This window comes from Nomia melanderi, chromosome 5, assembly GCF_051020985.1.
Source record: "Nomia melanderi isolate GNS246 chromosome 5, iyNomMela1, whole genome shotgun sequence".
In the NCBI taxonomy this organism is placed as follows: Eukaryota; Metazoa; Arthropoda; class Insecta; order Hymenoptera; family Halictidae; genus Nomia; species Nomia melanderi.
This window is the reverse complement of record NC_135003.1, coordinates 16,313,413-16,331,751: the sequence shown is the minus strand read 5'-3', so window position 1 is coordinate 16,331,751 and position 18,339 is coordinate 16,313,413. Positions and strand designations below refer to the sequence as shown.

At 41.3% G+C, this 18,339-nt stretch overlaps 1 protein-coding gene across 3 annotated transcripts in view; it reads right to left on the bottom strand.

Moving 5' to 3' along the window:
* fid (class I SAM-dependent methyltransferase fire dancer) overlaps positions 1-18,339 on the bottom strand; it is a 57,311-nt gene that overhangs the window by 11,487 nt on the left and 27,485 nt on the right. For all 3 annotated transcript variants that reach the window (XR_012998702.1, XM_031970973.2, XM_031970974.2), the window contains exons 2-7: positions 8,687-8,903; positions 5,838-5,941; positions 5,093-5,284; positions 3,051-3,172; positions 2,178-2,304; positions 10-453 (exon numbers count right to left, since the gene is read on the bottom strand). Coding sequence is in view for 2 of the 3 variants with exons in the window: in XM_031970973.2 (XP_031826833.1) it covers positions 10-453; positions 2,178-2,304; positions 3,051-3,172; positions 5,093-5,284; positions 5,838-5,941; positions 8,687-8,855 (1,158 nt within the window). In the remaining variant the exon portion in view is untranslated. The remainder of the gene's footprint in view (positions 1-9; positions 454-2,177; positions 2,305-3,050; positions 3,173-5,092; positions 5,285-5,837; positions 5,942-8,686; positions 8,904-18,339) is intronic.

The following is an 18,339-nucleotide window of genomic DNA, read 5'->3' as shown; positions in this document are numbered from 1 at the left end:
CTCCCCTACCTGAGAGTCTGGAATGTCCTTATCTAGTTCTCGAATGGCAGTGTTATCAGGATCTTCCAAACCGACGTCATCGAGGTGAGACTTCTGCTTGACCAGCCGTGGCTTCGAGCCGCTCATGGATGACGAGGTCCGCGACTCGCCGTCCAGATTCAATTCCGACGTCAAGACGGAGCACAGGCCAGGTATGCTGGACCTGGACCTGACAAGGTCCAATCGTTGAATCTCCAAGATGTCACCGAGGCTCTTTGATTTTATACTCAACGAGTCCGGCTGTTTGGTCACGTTTACGTTTACATCCTCCACGCGGCGCAGCTCGATGGGCAGCTCGTCCACGTCCGGCTGTTCCTCGTGCTCGTAGTCCTTCCTGCTCTTGCCGCCACTGTTCTGCCAACTTTCCAGGAACCACGGCCGATTTCCGGATCCTCGCCTACCGCCAGCCAGTTTCTGCGAATAATTGATGCAGCATTAAATCAGAACTGTTATCATTATTCAGTTGTATTCTATAGGTCATACTCATACAATTGTACACTGAAATACAAAGTAGTTGTGGTCTACATTGTATGATGGTGTATCATAGACAACTGTGATAGCTGCATAACTTTTTAACACATTTGCTACCACATGTTTGTAACGGTAGTATATACTTTACATAATGAAAATGAAATGAGTCCTACAGATATTGTTACTAGAAATGATAAACTACATATTTAGGAACTCAATGACTTCTGTCTCCTTTTCCTAATATTCTGTTTAGATGTATTGGATCGCAGAAATGATTGAGACCGTCAGTGAAATGAGCGGTGGCAGCGAACGCGTTGATATACAATAGTCCCCGCAATACTAGTTCCATTCTACTCAACAATCCCCGCAATACTAGTCCCATTATGCGCAACAATTCCCACAAAACCAGTTCTCACAAGCAACAACCGGCTCGAGAGGTCAAGAATCACCGAACTGCGATAAACTCGGCGCGACTCGAGGCGGAATTCGCGGCGATTACAGGCGTCCGCGTCCATTCAACGGTTTCGAGTTCTACCGGGACTCCCAAGGGTCTCGACGATCGTCCGAGCACGTAATCTCTACCATCGGACGAGCGGGTGGACGCATTCCGCAAGCAGTTACCCTACTTTTCGGCGCGAACATTGTTAAGGCGGCGCGCGGAATCGATAACACGCTCGCCGACAATTCGGTTACGTATTGCGGAGATGATTATCGCGTCGCGGGACACGTACGCGACGTGTCAAGGAGCAGAGGAGCGAGAAGATGGGAGGATACGGTATGAGGAACAGAGGGGAGGGAAGGAGGGATTTAAACATTGCACGCGATCCTGCGCACATTTGGACACGTGACGCTCGGAGGAACAAGCTGCGTTACAATTTTGCTTCGACCTTTTGTTGTTCTAAGAAGCAGATTGGACATTCAGTTTTCTGCCAATACAATTGATCAATTTTTGTTACAGTTCTTAGAAATATTATCATCATGTTATGTGTAATTTTAGTAGATTGGTTTTCAGTTTTCTACCAATGCAATTGATCAATTTTTGTTACAGTTCTTAGAAGCATTATCATCATGTCACTTGTAATTTCAGAAGCAGATTGGACATTCAGTTTTCTACCAATGCAATTGATCAATTTTTGTTACAGTTCTTAGAAATATTATCATCATGTTATGTGTAATTTTAGTAGATTGGTTTTCAGTTTTCTACCAATGCAATTGATCAATTTTTGTTACAGTTCTTAGAAGCATTATCATCATGTCACTTGTAATTTCAGAAGTAGATTGGTTTTCAGTTTTCTACCATTACAATTGATCAATTTTTGTTACAGTTCTTAGAAGCATTATCATCATGTCACTTGTAATTTCAGAAGCAGATTGGACATTCAGTTTTCTACCAACGTGTTTGATCAATTTTTGTTACAGTTCTTAGAAATATTACCATCATATCACGTGTAACTTCAATTTCAGCATTTACTAGAACTAGCAAATAGACAACTTGACTTTCTGAACGCTTGCATAGAAACTAAGGCAGCGTTTTCTTGTAAGAATCGAGTCTCGCTTAGCCTCCATCCTCGTCCGCTGTATTAAGGTTTCATTCAGCTCGAAGTTCCGGTGGAAGAATGAGGATAGGTGAACATTTTAATGGGATCTAACGAAATCCACTGGTGTACCTGCAAAGCGCGACGGAAGAAGCTGTAGCAGGTCTCGTTCGGGCTGGACAAGCTGCTTGTCGAAGGCGACGGGCTGAATATCGGGTCGATCCAATAGCCTTTGCTTTTGCATTTTCGTTGGCTGTTCCTGGGAACCAAGCGAAACATCATTAGCTCTAATTGCCTTGTTCAAACCACCCGCCAACCCCTCCCGGAAAAGCGTTCGCGAAGAAACAAGGACGCCGAGCAAAACGCAATTTCGCTGGGCGATTAGAGACTGGTTTCAAGGAGCGTTTATCTTTGGAAAGACCGAGCCGGGAATTTTTGCGTTGGCAACCGTTGACGTATATTCACGTAACTTTTCAAGCGTATAGTCGCTGGTTTAATTTTAATATAATTCTTATGTTTTCTTTAACGTTTCTAGAGTATTATGAAGCTTCAAAATTGTTAGACGTTACAAGAAAATAATTGATTTGAACAAATTTTTGTAACGTAAATAACTAAACAGTAATATGAGAATTTTCATATCAGAGTTAACCCTTTGTCGCAGACAAATGATTTAACGGTTGATTTAATTTAATTTAATTAAAATGGTCCGCAGTTAATAGAGACTATAACAGAATTGCCGATCGCCGAAGTGTCAACGCTAGAACTACCGAGTGGTTCCATTTCAAGCTTCCAATGATTCGAGGACCAATCAGAAAATTAAATCATGTTTCATTAGCGGGCGGTGACGGTTGGATAGAGTCTCCTGACGAGCTCCATTTTTTGGTAACTCGAGTGCCATTGAATCAAATTGAATCCTATCCGTATACACAGTGTCCTAAGATTATAGTACTAATTGTAACAAATACTAAAATGTAATAGATATAAAGGAGATTATAAACTGTATACTTTTGAGCGTTTTGAGCGGTGTGCACGTCGCTGACGTTCAGCGTGCCCGAATATTTCGATCTGTCCGTCGAGCTGGCGCAGTAGGCTTTGGGCCATGGTACCAAGACATCCTGAGACTGGAACTGCAAACGACAAAGCGAAACATTTGAATTGTTGCGCAAGTCAACCAGTTAACCCATTGCACTCGAGAGTTTTTCGCTGGAAATATTCCACATTTTCCAATGAGACCAGGAACGATATATCGGAAACTTACTTAAAGAGAAATTACACATTAATGAAAAAACAAAGCTGCTTCATTTCAATGTTCCACATATCGATGCATTATAGAAAGATTAATGTTAAATATCAAACTTTACAATTCTGTATCGAATCAAGTGGTGAGAGTCATTTCTGGAGTGCAAAGGGTTAAAGTACAAATCCTGCAACACGCGAAGCTACACGTATGTTTCGAGTCTGAAGGGGTGAAGCAGAATTTCGCGAGACTAACGTCGTCGCGACTCGAGTTCCTTCGGTTGACATTTAAAAGGACACAGCCAACCGAAGACTCGTCTGACAGAGAGAGAGAAAAAACGCGAAAAGAAACGAGGCGGGGAAAAAGAGCTACAGTGCCACGGTCTCCGCGATGAGCAATGAAATTCTGCGAACGATGTTTTGCATACGGGATCGAAGAGGAAAACGGTGGGAACGTTGCACGCTCGAAGGACGATATCTGTGAAAGCCGTGTGTCGCCGGCGTGTCAATCGAAAGAATTCATCTCGGCGCGGTATGTAAATATATATACATATACATATACACACGTGTAGAGATAATACACACACGTGCATGCACACGCGAACCCTGAAAAATAGAAACGCGCGCCGATACACGTTCGAACGGTTTACCTTGGCTGTATGCATCGGAACAATTGTATCGATTGACCGTCACGCTCGCGTGGGCGTGCTTCATAGGCTCCGTTCGAATACCGTTCCCATTCAATCGTATCGGATGACGACATTTTTCAAGCCGATCCGAATAGCAAAGCTATCAATCCGTGAATACCGCTGACAACCGATCGACGGGATCGTCTTCGGCGGTCCGTCGATTTTCCTCTGTATAGGTCTTATCGTCGAGTCGATTCTTTGCTTGTAAATTGGGAAATACGATTTGAAGGTACGATTTGAAGGTCGCGCGAATGTCGTCGTTGAAATTGGATTTTTCGGGAAGTATATTCTTGTGGGTCGTTTTTAACAGGTCGCCGACGTGAATGGTACAGTATCGATTTTCATTGTGACGCAAAATGACATGAATGGTGTAATGTTGAGATTTATAAGGAACTTGTGAATTTGATTCTATACAGCCTTAACTTTTTGAGAATATTATGCTTTAACCCTTGGAGTATTTGCATTTTTTCCATTTTTGTGGTTTATTTAAATTTTTACTGTCCGCGGACCTGTTAACCCTTTGAAATCACCGCAGTTTGCATTAAATCATGCTTCGTGACCATTACACGCTAATATCGAACCGTCGGGGTACTGATTGAAATTTGCAATTGAGACAGAAGATAATTACCTATATTTACGAAGTGAGGAAATCCGAATAATAATAGTAATGGCAATTATCGTAGATACTGCGTGGAATCGATGCAACTGTCAGAGCAAGTAAAAATGATAAATTCGTTACGCCAAATTTTCTATAGTTTCTATAGAATATCATTAGATTTTCCACGCATCCGAATTTTGTACTGAGAAGGAAAATAAAAAATCGAAGGAATATTACATTTTTCATTTTCACTGGAGATACCATAGAAATTAGCAGTTGCTGATAGATTACAAAACAACCTGGAGTGCTAAGGATTAATATTGCTTTGTAATTGTGAGTATAACTGGAACTATGACTATTATAACTCGTAGTCGTAGTCACAGTTACATTTATTTATACAAGCATATCAGATTTTTTATTAGATACCAAATCTCATAAATCAGCAAACTTTCAGTTCTCACAAGACACTCGCACAAGATCCACCGGTTATTAGATCGTACGATACTAGAACGTGCGACGATTACCTTTCTGTGTCTTTGTTCCATAGCCCATACGGAGATGACTAATCGGCCGCCGATTCGCAGCACCCGCGCCAGTTCTTTCAGCGCGTGCACCCGCCTCTCCGTGGTGGCGAAGTGGTGCACCACCGCGATCGAGAGCACCGCATCGAAACTCTCGTCTCGAAACGGCAAAGCCAAATTGTCGCAGACCAACACCTGCAATACCCAAAACGAAACCATTTCATCGCAGTCCTCCGATAACATTAATAACACAAGAATCCGCTAACAATTTCACATACAATAATAACCCAATATCAAGCATACTAACAGATGATCCAATCAACGATACCGTAATCAAAACTATTAAACTCCTATCAACAACGATCGCGTTAAACAACAATTTCCCACTGGAATTCTAAACAGTACCATTGAACTAGGAATCAAATATTGATATTAGATTCACGGCCAACGATTAATTCTAATTGATCCAGCCGACTCTCGACCGATACCGATACCCGAGCGCACCGGTTTTCCTCGTGCCTCTTTCCTCTTACCCTTTCCGCTCGGGGAAAAGGCGACGCTCGACACTCGGGGACAGAGGAAAACGCAAGGTTTCCCACTGGGGAAACGCTCCGGATACAATTAAACGCGCAATTACGCTCAGCTCTCGAGGATAGAGCCAGGATACGGATGTTAAGCGTCGGTTTCCTGCGCCGCGCGGTTCGATATCCACGCCGCCGTTATTTTCATATCGGAATGATATATTCACCTCATTCTCCTTCTCACGCGCGATATCCGTGAAACGCTTGCACCGGTCCACTCCCACCTTAAAGATGCTGTGATTAACGCTCAGGTACTTCCCGTTGCCACAGCCTGGACAAATAAAGCGAGCCGTGAGGTAATGAGCACCGTGATCGCGGAGTTAATCGCGGATCACCCTTTCAAAACCGCGGGGCGAAGGGGGGGAGATGTCTGTCGGTTGTTCACGGGATAATCCGCGATCCGGGGAATCAAGTTTCCATTAACGATCGTTCCTGCCGGAATATCGAACGGCTTACACGATGAACGGAGATCCTATCTAACCCGTGAACTTTCGTAAAAACTGACGACACGTCGACGCCCTGATGCAATTGTTCGTAATGAGCAGCTTCTAATGAGTTTCCATGGGTTTTCAGCGAATGCTTTGTGATTCTTTTGTGTTGCTCGTGCAGCGCCAGTGTAGACGTTTGCATATTGAATGTTGGGGCTTTGTGCATTACTTTGTATCGTTACCTCTGTATGATCAATTGATTGTACTAGTGTGTTCTTAGTAGATATTTTTCGAATTTTGTCAAGATGGGCGTCAAGAGCTAATTACTGGGGATTCCAACGTTTGCTTTGAATGTTGAGTCTTTATTACTTTGTATTGTTATCTCTGTTGTATGATCAACTGATTATAGTAAGTACTGTGTTCTCAGTAGATAGTTTTCGAATTATTGTGTCGAGATGGGCGTCAAGAGCTAATTATACAGGGGATTCCAACGTTTGCGTTGTTAAATTATGGTAAACTGGAGTAAGGCAGGACCTATTTATAGGAGCAAAGGGACAATTAGCGACTGCTGTATTGGGAGTAGACACAAAGCACTGGGAACTATTCTAGTGTAGCCGAAGTTAATGGCTAGATGCGCCCGTAGACGGATAGGAAATGGATATCAATGGAGTGTCCTTTGGTGGTTAATGTGGTTCGCCAGGAGTAGCTATAATCCTTCTGAATTTAGGATCAAGTGCTTGCTAATTGAAACAGTTAAGTTAGTTATCTGAATAGCGGCTCTCAACGTTTCATGCTTCATATAGTTTATAAAAATATAGATGTAACTGTGAATTGTTATGTAGATTAGAACTGTAGTGTAATAATGTAAATGAAATAAATTAATAAACGAATGAATGTATACTGTATCCTGCGTCGTAACGTACGCCGAATTTTCACGCGCGAATCCACGTTGAGAACCACTGATCCATAGAACGAGAGCACTTCGACGGAACGATACTTCGCATCGACTCGAAGGCCGATTATTAATGCGATCCAATTAGTAAAATAAATTCCGTTAGGATCTCGAGATGCAACGGGGGCTGATGAACGACTAATGGCCGTAAACCTTAACATTGCCGCTTCGGTTTCGTCCGATAAATCGGCCGACAGCGAAAATATATAACAGCCTCTGTGAATGGATTGTGAAAACTATCCGTTCGATGGAAAAATAAAGGGAACCACTTTACGATCCTGGGAAAGGTTCACGCACGATTATTAAGCGATGGTTTTTCTACGGTGAATAAGTGGGAAAGGATTGCAGATAATGATGGAGATTATTGTTATATAACAGCTCGGTCGCCAAGTTTCGTCTCTTTTGCCAGGAAAAGTCCGCGCAGCGACATTACGGAAACCGATTACGAGAGCGCACGTTTACAAACTGGAAACGATTTCGAAACAAACATCGACAAACGAAACATTCACGAAAATGGAGACGCAACGAGATCGCAAAACAAGTTCCGAAATTATTAGAATATATCGAATTACAAAATATCTCGACGATATGAAACCGCGAAACAATCAAAGGAACACAAATCGGAAAAATGTTGGACACACAAAACCATAGAATATTAGGAACAAAAACTACGAAAGAAACGCCTCAAACTGAAAACGAGAAGCTCATCGATCGGCCGAGTTACCGGAGATAACAATTCGTTATCGAGTTCGATCGACGGAACGCGGCGTGTGTTCGGAACGACGAAAAATCGGTCGAGGGGCAGGCGCCTCGAAGTTCGCCGGTCGATGAGTTTGTGTAATCCCGAGAGACGGTGAACGGATCCCACGGTATTTCAGCGCGCCGGATCATGGCGTCGCGTCGCGACGTGGGATCAGGCGCCCGGTGAACGCCGAGGTCTGCACGGATAAAACATCCGCGCCGATACATCCGCGCGGAGGTCAAATTGATCATGTGAAAGCGCGAGTGACCGGGGACTACATCTGGATGCAACTCGAGGAAAAACCGAGCGACCGAACGAAGAAAGACACGTGCCCATATATGGACTAGCTGCGAGCATACGTGTTGAGACGCAAAAATTAACGATCTTTGATTAACCTTATGCTTTATGATACTTGTAACTGGAATTTTATAGGTTAATTGGTAAATGTTGGAACTTCTGATTGCCAAGGTCTGAACAATTTTTCTAGTAGAGACTGCAATGAATGAACCTAGAGTCAGGTGCCTAAAATTTAGAGTAATGTTGATTATCAGGATTGAGATTCTGCTAGAAATAGATACAACTACTGACCATTACAATTATAGTCACTGATACATTATAATTATTAATCATTGATTATAATATTCATATAACCAAGTTCTAGATACTGCTTTCTATAGGATTGAGTTTACTTCAAGATTAGCTTATGCTATTCCTTAGGAAACAGATGAAATACTATGCAAAGTGTAACAACTCATAGTAACAATTCCTTTCTCTATTCAGTTTTATACAGTGTGTAGACGTCACTCTCCTAGATCTTTATTCTGAAATGCTTGCTTCGTGAGTCCTGTAACATTCGCTTCAACAGGTAGAACAGGCTGCACGATTCCGACTCACCGATATCGCAGACGAGGGCTCCGGGTTCCAGTTCCTCGAGGAATTGACAGATCCGTGGCCAGTGTCTACTTTGGACAGTCTTCTCGGCGCATTGTTCGTAAACTTCGTGGACGTAGGCTTGCTCCAAGGCCACCGACCGAGCTACGTGCTCTCCCTCGCTTTCAGACATCCCTCTCGTTGAGATGGTCTACCCTCATCCACACGCGTGTCCGTGATACTGGAAACAGAACAATGGACCTTTGTAAATACACTGTCCAGCCGTTTATTTGTCGAAGTGATTCACTCCGCATAACGAAAGACAGAAGGAGGAGATAAAGATCGCATGAAATTATTGTAGGGTTTTGTTCTGCACATTTTTGGTATTGTTACCCAGTGAGTGTATCTTTTCTTTTTATTCCCCACCACGGCAACACGTGGGATTTTTAATAGATTAATCCTACAATATATGGGATTTTTAATAAATTAATCCTACATTGGATGAATTTCGTTTTTACCTATTTTACACTGATATGTAGACTAATTTTGTTTGTTAATCATTCTGTATAGAGTGATATGTTTCGAAACAATATAATAGGCGTAATGCGACAAGATTGTCAATGTGTCAAAGATATAATTGAAAATTTTGCAATAGAAACGTCTCGTCGAGCCATTTATTGTACACTGTCGAGCCGTTTACTTGTCGATGTGATTCACTCTGCGAACAATAAATAACGAAAAATAGACGAAGGAGATCTGATAAAGATCGGATGAAATTATATACTTAAATTAACCACTTGCGCCGGAAATGAATTGAGATTTGGCAATGTCTCGCGCGATGAATTTGGTTTTTATCTATTTTAGGCTGATACGTACACGAATTTTGTTTGTTAATCATTCTATATTTAATCTAAGGGATTACTCGAAAGATTTGTAAAGCCGAGCTGGAAAGTAATTACCAGAAGTAGCTGTTGATACACAACCGCGCGCTACCGAACGTATCGAGCGATAGGCGGAGTTAACCGGTATCATTTGACGGGCACGGTTAATTACAGAGATTAAAGTGTCCCTTGTGATCTGATTTCGTCTAAACCAAAGCCGATCCACGCTCGGGTGTAATTAGTATTGCTGAAATCTCGAGACGAGATTGTGTACAAGCACTTTCAAGGATATACTGTCTGCTTCTTGAGTGCACTTGTTAAACGATCTTCAACCTTTGACTACTGTAGATACTCAAGCTTATTTAATCATCGCGAGAAATCTCTCTCGCGCCACTGATATTTATCGAGATTATTCGTTTCCGTAATTCAACGTTAACCCTTAGCACTCCAGGTTTTGTAATCTATCAGCAACTGCAACTGATTTCTATGGTATCAAGATCACAAGAACATTGTAAAATTGAAAATTCAATATTAAATTTTACATAATGTACGAACACATGGAACATCGAAATGAAATAGTTCTGTCAATTTATGCAAAGTATTTCTTCACGTCAATTGCAAAAAATATTGACATTTCACAAGAAAATAATGAATATTTATTCAGAAAAATGTTCTCGAGTGCGAAGGGTTAATATTCTAACCTACAGAGTTCAAAGGTTAACCCTTAGTACTCCAGGTTTTGTAATCTATCAGCAACTGCAACTAATTTCTATGGTATCAAGATCACAAGAACATTGTAAAATTGAAAATTCAATATTAAATTTTACATAATGTACGAACACATGGAACATCGAAATAAAATAGTTCTGTCAATTTATGCAAAGTATTTCTTCACGTCAATTGCAAAAACTATTGACATTTCACAAAATAATGAATATTTATTGAGAAAAATATTCTCGAGTGCAAAGGGTTAATATTCTAACTGTTGCAATATTCGAGCCTACAGAGTTCAAAGGGTTAAAACTACGATACCACACGAGTCTCATCAAAATCATCGTGCGCCGGTTGAAAGGTCGCTCAGGCCACGAGAAATTCGCAATTTCGCGTCGGAGGTGCGCTTCCGGGGAAAAGGAGCAGCCCCTAACCTTCGGCGGGGTTAATAAAAGCCGGGGACGCGTTTTTCACGGACGATGGGAAAGCGGCCTAAAAATAGTCCGCCGTCGTTCGCCTAGGTACCAGACCTCCGGCCGGAACATAAAGCACCTGCGGACGCGGAAGCGTTCGACACGCTATTTTCAGTGCCGCCGGAAGTTCCGTGAGACGGAGGGTATTTTTAACCCGTCCGCTGCGGCAAAATAAACCGCTTTTCTTTCCTCCCCTGGCCGGGCCCCGATCGATGTCGATTTAGAGTGCGCCCGGAGCACGAACTTTCTCGACGGACACGATTATAATTGCGACTGCAGATTTCACGGAATTTTTAACGAACGCGACGCCGTCGGGCCGATCGTGCTGCGGGTCACGGTTCGATCGGGTCCGCTGAAGATTTTTAATGCGGGACCTTGATTCCGGTCGATGTTGCTTTATTTAGATTGTTCGGGTATTGATCGTTCGAGTACTCGAACATTTGGATTATCGGATTAATCCTTAGCATTACAGGTTGTTTCGTGATCTATCGGCGACTAATTTTTATCGTTTTTGAAAATGAGAAATGCAACGTTTCTTCGATCTTTTGTTCTTCTCAATGCAAAATTTGGTGTGGAAAATGTAATGATTTTAGGGTAGTTTAAGATTAACCCTTAACTCCAGATGGTTTTGTAATTTAGCAACTGCAACTAATTTCTACGGTATCTCCAGTGAAAATGAGAAATACCATAACATTTCTTCGATCTTTTATTTTCCTTCTCAGTGCAAAATTTGGTGTGGAAAATGTAATGATTTTAGGGTAGAAAGCAGTATCTAGAACTTGGTTGTATGAATATTATAATCAGTGATTAATACTTATAATGTATGAGTGACTATAATTGTAACGATCACTGGTTATATCTATTCCTAGCACGATCTTAATCCTAGTAATCAACGTTACTCTAAATTTCAGGCACCTGACTCTAGGTTTACTCACTGCAGTCCATTCTACTAGAAAAATTGTTCAGATTTTGGCAATTAGAGGTTTAAACATTTAACTGTTAATCTTTCTGGCACAATCTCAATGCTAATAATCAACGTTACTCTAAATTTCAGGCACTTGACTATTAATAGATCGAATAAATTAGATAATCGAGATTCTACGTTGATAAAGTATCGATACAACTTCTCATTAAGTGTACAGATGTACGTTCCGTTTGAATTTGAATTGCTGCTTATTGTTTATCGTCGAGTGCACCGCGATAAGGTGAGATTATGAATCGGTTCTCGGTATCTCGATGAAATTCGACCTATAAGAATAAGGCCAAACGTGTCGCCGATAATTCGAGTAACAAATGGCACCTTGTCTCAATACACGTTCGTGACCGGCCTCTAATCGTGGCCATCTCTGACGACATTGCACAGAGTTTCGGAATGGAGTAACGAAAAAGGCTTCATGCCTCGGAACATGTGCACCATCACTTCCTAACCCTGAGCATGCTTCAAGGCCCGCGAATATTTTAAAATACACCTCGATTCCAGGAAATATTTACCTTAAAAGGGTACTCGCGCCTACATCGGGAGAAGTGTTTCCTTTTTTTTAAACATATTTTCATTTCTGAACAGTACACTCTTAACGCTAGGCTTACGGGCATATATTGTACAATTTATTCTATTGTTCCCGGGGTAGTTGATATTCGTTCATTTAGATTTTGGAAATTGTAGATGTAGAAATAGACAATCAGGAAAACCGATTAAAACATTTACCAAATAATGTTTATAAAATTCGATCTGCGTCAAATTGACGCGTTCGGTAAACCTAGTGTTAATTTATATATGTTTCCTTGTTAATTAGTTTCAAAGAGCATCGTCTGTATCCCATCGAAGAATATTGAATATTTCTAGTGGAAATCTTTCGAGTGCAAAGGGTTAATATTGCTTCGTAATTGAGAGTGTAACTGGAACTATGGCTATCATAACTCTAATTACAATTATATCACAGCTACAACTGTAGTTATATTTATAAATATTATCTCCAGTCGTAGTTACAGTTATGTTTATTTATACAAGGATGTCAGATTTTTTATTAAATACCAAATCTTATAAATCAGCAAACTTTATAAATATTGTCTCTAGTAGTAGTTATAGTTACATTTATTTAAACAAGGATGTCAGATTTTTTATTAAATACCAAATCTTATAAATCATCAAACTTTAAAAATATTATTTATAAAATATAAAGAACATCGTCTGTATCTCATCGAAGAATATTGAATATTTCTAGTGGAAAACTTTCGAGTGCTAAGGGTTAATATTGCTTCGTAATTGAGAGTGTAACTGGAACTATGACTATCATAACTCTAATTACAATTATATCACAGCTACAACTGTAGTTGTATTTATAAATATCATCTCCAGTCGTAATTACAGTTATTAAGGGTTAATGCGTTTCATCTCGAAGTGTCGACATTCGAGAGGGATGAAAGACAGCGCGACGTTTCCCCTTCCGATCGTCGAAACTAGACAAGAACCACGGAAACTCATTGTCGGAGCCGGTAATACCACTGAATTAAGTCGTCGGGACGGTAATAAACAGCTCGCGGCTCCCTCGGAAGTTCCATCGTGCTTCGCTCGGGCGTACGATAAAAGAAAGTGACGAGAAAGTATGAAACCGGTACCCTCGGAACCGGAATTCTCCGCCGCCGTCCGATTACGGAATATCAAATCAACGGATGACCAAATGGAAACACGCTCGTTAGACGCGTCGCTCGCGTTAGGGACGGCACTCGCGTCGGGGAAACGCGGCGAGCGCGAAATTCACCGAGGAGTTGAGTTACGCGAGAAATCGTTAATCGGCCCGCCGATTACGCGGGCGAAATGTCAAGTATTCGATTACGAGAGAAATATTCACGTTTTAGATCGGTGGACGAGTAGTCTGTGGAAATATCGTCGCTCGGACAGACGTTTATCGTGGCGAAGATAAAAGATACTTCGATTAATTACACTTCGTTGAGAAAGTTTACTTTAACGTCTAACGTCTAGTCGAATCTTGCACGTCGAAATTGTATAGAATGCACATGGAAATAGGAAATCTATGAAATATGAAGATTTGTATCATTAAGTATGAAGATTTATCGATTAATTACACTTTGCTAAGAAAGTTTATCTTAACCTCTAATGCTAATAAAATCTCGCACACCGAAATTGCACAAAATGACATGGAAACAGGAAATCTACGAAATACGAGGATCGTTATCACGTTTCTTGGGAAAATCTGTTCCCTATCTTAATTCCGTTGTTTCGCATTGAAATCCTATTCAATTGAACTTTGCATAGTTTATCGAAGATCTCGGATACGTTATCAGACTCGTCGAATTCGAATGACCGATACAAAGTGCAGCGCGACGACCTGCAAATGTCTTTATTATTCAATTCGCGTGGATCCGTTCGAGGTTGTTTTCGTGCTCGAGATAAAGGGGACTCTCAAATATAGGGCATGGATCGCGGATCGTCAAGATTATTGTATTGTTATTGTCTAACGATAAGATAAACCGAGTTATAATTAATTCCGGGCGAACGGGACGTCCGTGAAACTGGCCGGGACTCCGGGCTTAATAATTGCCGGCGTTGTTAACTTTTCAACGGCGACGGAATTGAAACCGCGTTGCTCGGCTTCGTCAAAGCGAACACCGATTTTCCGTTTGGCTGATTGAAGTGACTCTTCGGCCATTGTTCGCCGCGCGCCACAAAGAAACAAAGAGTTATCGCGGCCTGTTTCGAGGACGCGACAATAGGCGCAGGGATCAACCAGAGAGCTGGTTTCGAAGAAATTGAGTGCTCTTCTTTCTTCGTCGAATGGCTGGGCTATAAATGAGCGCGCTGCCTCTGAACGTGCTCGCCACTGGACCCGGTGGTGAACATTCATCGAGGCACTGTATTGTTTCTATGACATTCGTATAAATACTAACTCTTCGCACTCGAGAGATGACTCTCATTACCATTTGATACAACAAAATTGCAAAGTGTATATAATAACCCTTTGAACTCTGTAGGCTCGAATATTGCACCGGTTATAATATGAAATATTTTAATGAATCTTAACACTAGAACTACCGAGTAATTCAATCAGATTTTCTAATTTTCCTATAGAAACTCCAAGAGTGCATCTGCTTAGACTTTAATTGATTTACAATTGAATTTTCATGCTAAATGAATTTCTTTAATAATTTCTCAGAGAAACATTTGTTACCTTTCTAACAATTGCAAAAAGTCATCAGGCATGGGTCATTTGACCCCTCTGGTAGTTTTAGTGTTAAAGATAATAGAAGAGTTTGTAGTTACAGTTCTTTTCAGTCGCCTAAAGGGTTAATAGACAATTGAGTATACTTTAATGTTGAGACGCACGCTCATAACAAAGAATACGTATCGAAGCACAGAACTTTACGCAGCATTGATTGAATTAACGCTCCTATTACGGAGCCAAGGAAAAATTCGCGTAGTTGGGAAACAGATTGCAAGGCGACCGAGTATCGGGAAACCGCGCGGGGCGGTAATTAGCTGAGCCGGTCAATTAATGAGTAAGAGACCCCCGGCCGCCTAATTGCCGCGCTGATTATACCACGTTCGCCGGCCATGGTCGCGGCGCTCGAACCCTCTTCGAATTCTATGGAATAATTATTTCCGTGGTCGCCGCATGGGAGTCACGTAAACGACGACGACGGCCGAGCAATACACCGAACACGAACCCGTTCGTCGGGTTTAATTATCTTCGTGAAAGAACGTTCATTGTTGACAGTCGCGGACACTGGGCAACGATACACGATATACGATCGAGAAAGATCGGGATCGTTGTGATAATCTTGAGATATTTTGAAACTTTGAAGATGGAAACAAGAGAATTGACACTAGAAGTATCGAGTACTTGAACTGACTTTTGAAAATTTCTGAGACATAAGAGTGTTATTAAGATTTCAATTGGCTTGTGTATCAATTTAGGTATTAGTGTATCAGTTTCCGCGATAATTTCTGAAACTAGTATGTTTGCCTTTTCAATAATTCTAAGAAGAAGTCGGTACTCGTCTGGTGGTTCTAGTGTTAATTAACCCTTTGCAGACGAATGTCGAGATTTCTAAGATTAAGTCACAAAATGATTTAATTACTTAGATCAGCACATAGTTTCTTGCTTTTATATTATTTAGGCAATTAATATATAATTTAGCTTCATCTGAAAGCTTCGTATATTTCAAAGAATCCTCGTCCACAAAGGATTAATCACCAGAAAACGTTAATTACTTGCAATTTTTATGTATTTTCAATTGTTACAGCTCGGGAGATTTCTTGAGAAGTAATCATAAGGAAATTCTATTTCGGAAATATAGAAATATTTCCGAAATCTCCTTTCATTCCAAAAACTAAGACAAAAGTTTCCAAGTTTCGAATTAAAGTTCTATTGAATTTCGATGTATCTATAACGCAAGAGTGAATTATTCTTGCAAATACTGCATTAGTATTTTCCAGTGGATGGAGATTGTTTAGAGGATATTCCTAAGTCGCGAATGTTCCCGCCCCAGGCCGGATATTTCCGCATCGAGCAACTTTTCGGTGGGAAAATACGGCTGGCCAGGAATCCACAGGTAGCACGTTTGACCTAATTAATGGCGCGATCGTCCCTGGCCGGCCTACATCCTAATGAATCGCCGCGTATTGATGACCAGTCCGCCGCGACCTCCAAGAGCCCGAGATTATCCGCGGACAGCGCGTCGTCGCGGCATGAAAATCGCTTTGAGAAGATCGCGAGCAACAGTCCGCGAATCAATATCGCGTGGAAACGGATTAAACGATGTTTTCAGCCTGCTTCACCTTTTCTCGTTCATATAAAACGCAACAGTACGCTCGAGTAATTTATCAATTTCGATGAAAATTCAGTGCAGTTCTCGTAAAAATGTATCGCACGTGTCTCTCTTTTATCGCCGCTCGAAACAGCCTTTAAACTTCCGAGGAACGCGAGCGAGCGACGTATATTTTGGGAATAACTCGGAAACTACTGTACCTAGAAGGAACTTGTACAGACGAAAATCGCGTGTTATTTAACAAGGAATTCAGCTGAATAAAAGGATTGTAAAAAACTTCGATCGTTTCGATGATATACTAAAGAAATCGCTGATGATTGTTCTCCTCGTTTTCAGAATCCTTCGATACTTCGGGTTCAACAGGCAAATTCTTCAATACTAGCATCCAAATTTCAATTTATATAATTTCTAATAGTTTCTACAGGTGTATAGCAAGATTTTATCCAATCACCGACAACTTAGTTTACGAGGAAAAAATGAGAAGACAAACACACCGCTGCGACGCTCGAAATATTCATGTTTTTCGAAAGAAAAACTTGAGAAGCGACTCGCGCACGGCCGCCGGATAACAAGTGCTACAGGTATAATTAACCTGGCCGGCCATTTTGAAACTGGCCGGACGACATTGTGCCGCTCGACAAAAGGAGACTGTTTACTATTGCTCTTGAACGTAGCACTCATTGTTCCGCTCGCGAGTGCAGCCTCGGGAACGTCGAAACTCGCGGACACGCTCGCGCTGGGACTACCGCAATAATGGCCGGCTTGAACTTTCTCATTTTACAATTACTGGAATGACAGTAATCTTTTTTTCCTGCTTGCCATTAGGAAACACGCGTCGGGACGAGCGTCTCTTCGGATTGATCTGTCTGGAACTTAACCCTTTGCACTCGAAAAATTTGTCACTGGAAATGTTCAATTTATTTTTATGAGATACGGATGACATTTTTTCAAACTAACTTAACGAGGTTGAGTTCAATCGAAACTGGTTGATTGTTGGGGAACCTCTAAGTCAGTCGAACCGTGAACCCTTTCACCGGACAAAAGGTGCGAAAGCGGGACCGGATGTATCGAGTGGCCCGATTGGATTTGATCTAACACAAGGAGAAATGCTCCAGATACGTCCGGCACGGACGATCAATCACCGGTATTATTTGGAATATGCTCCGTTCAACGTCGGCGTGTTTGGATTGAGCGAAGTAGGGTGAGTCCCGAGGACATAATCGATCTCCGCGCGGATGGACAATCTTTTTCTGCCGGTACGTTTCATTCTATGCACGCGAAAGTCTTTTTTGCGGATGGAAATGTTTCCACTGAAACGGATCTAAATGAAAACTGAAGAAATTGGAACGGTAGGTTTGATCTCTAAACAGACTAACCCTTGGCAGTCCTATTTCGAGTCAGACTGGATATTCTATTTTATTGCAACAGTTTTTTCTATGTTTATTTGTAGTGTCACAATTGTACCATTTAAAGGTAACGTTTCAATGACTCCCAAATATTCTTGAATGAATGAATAGAGCGTTATATTAAGCTGCAATTGAATAAAGTAACGTCGACGTGAACCTCAAAGTGAGAAACCAAGAACACTTCGGAAGGGTTAATTGCTTTTGGTAACAAAAATTAAAATTACAAATGACAAAAAGGTTAATTGTAATTGTAATTCTGTCAACTGTTCGTGTAGGATTATTGAGTTCAATGCATTGCACTCATGATTTTTTAGTGAGATGACGAAATTTCCGAGTGTATTAAATGGAAATAATACACGAGTCAAGGGATAGAACTGGTTTATTTCAATGTTTCATATACATTACACGAAGTTTGATAG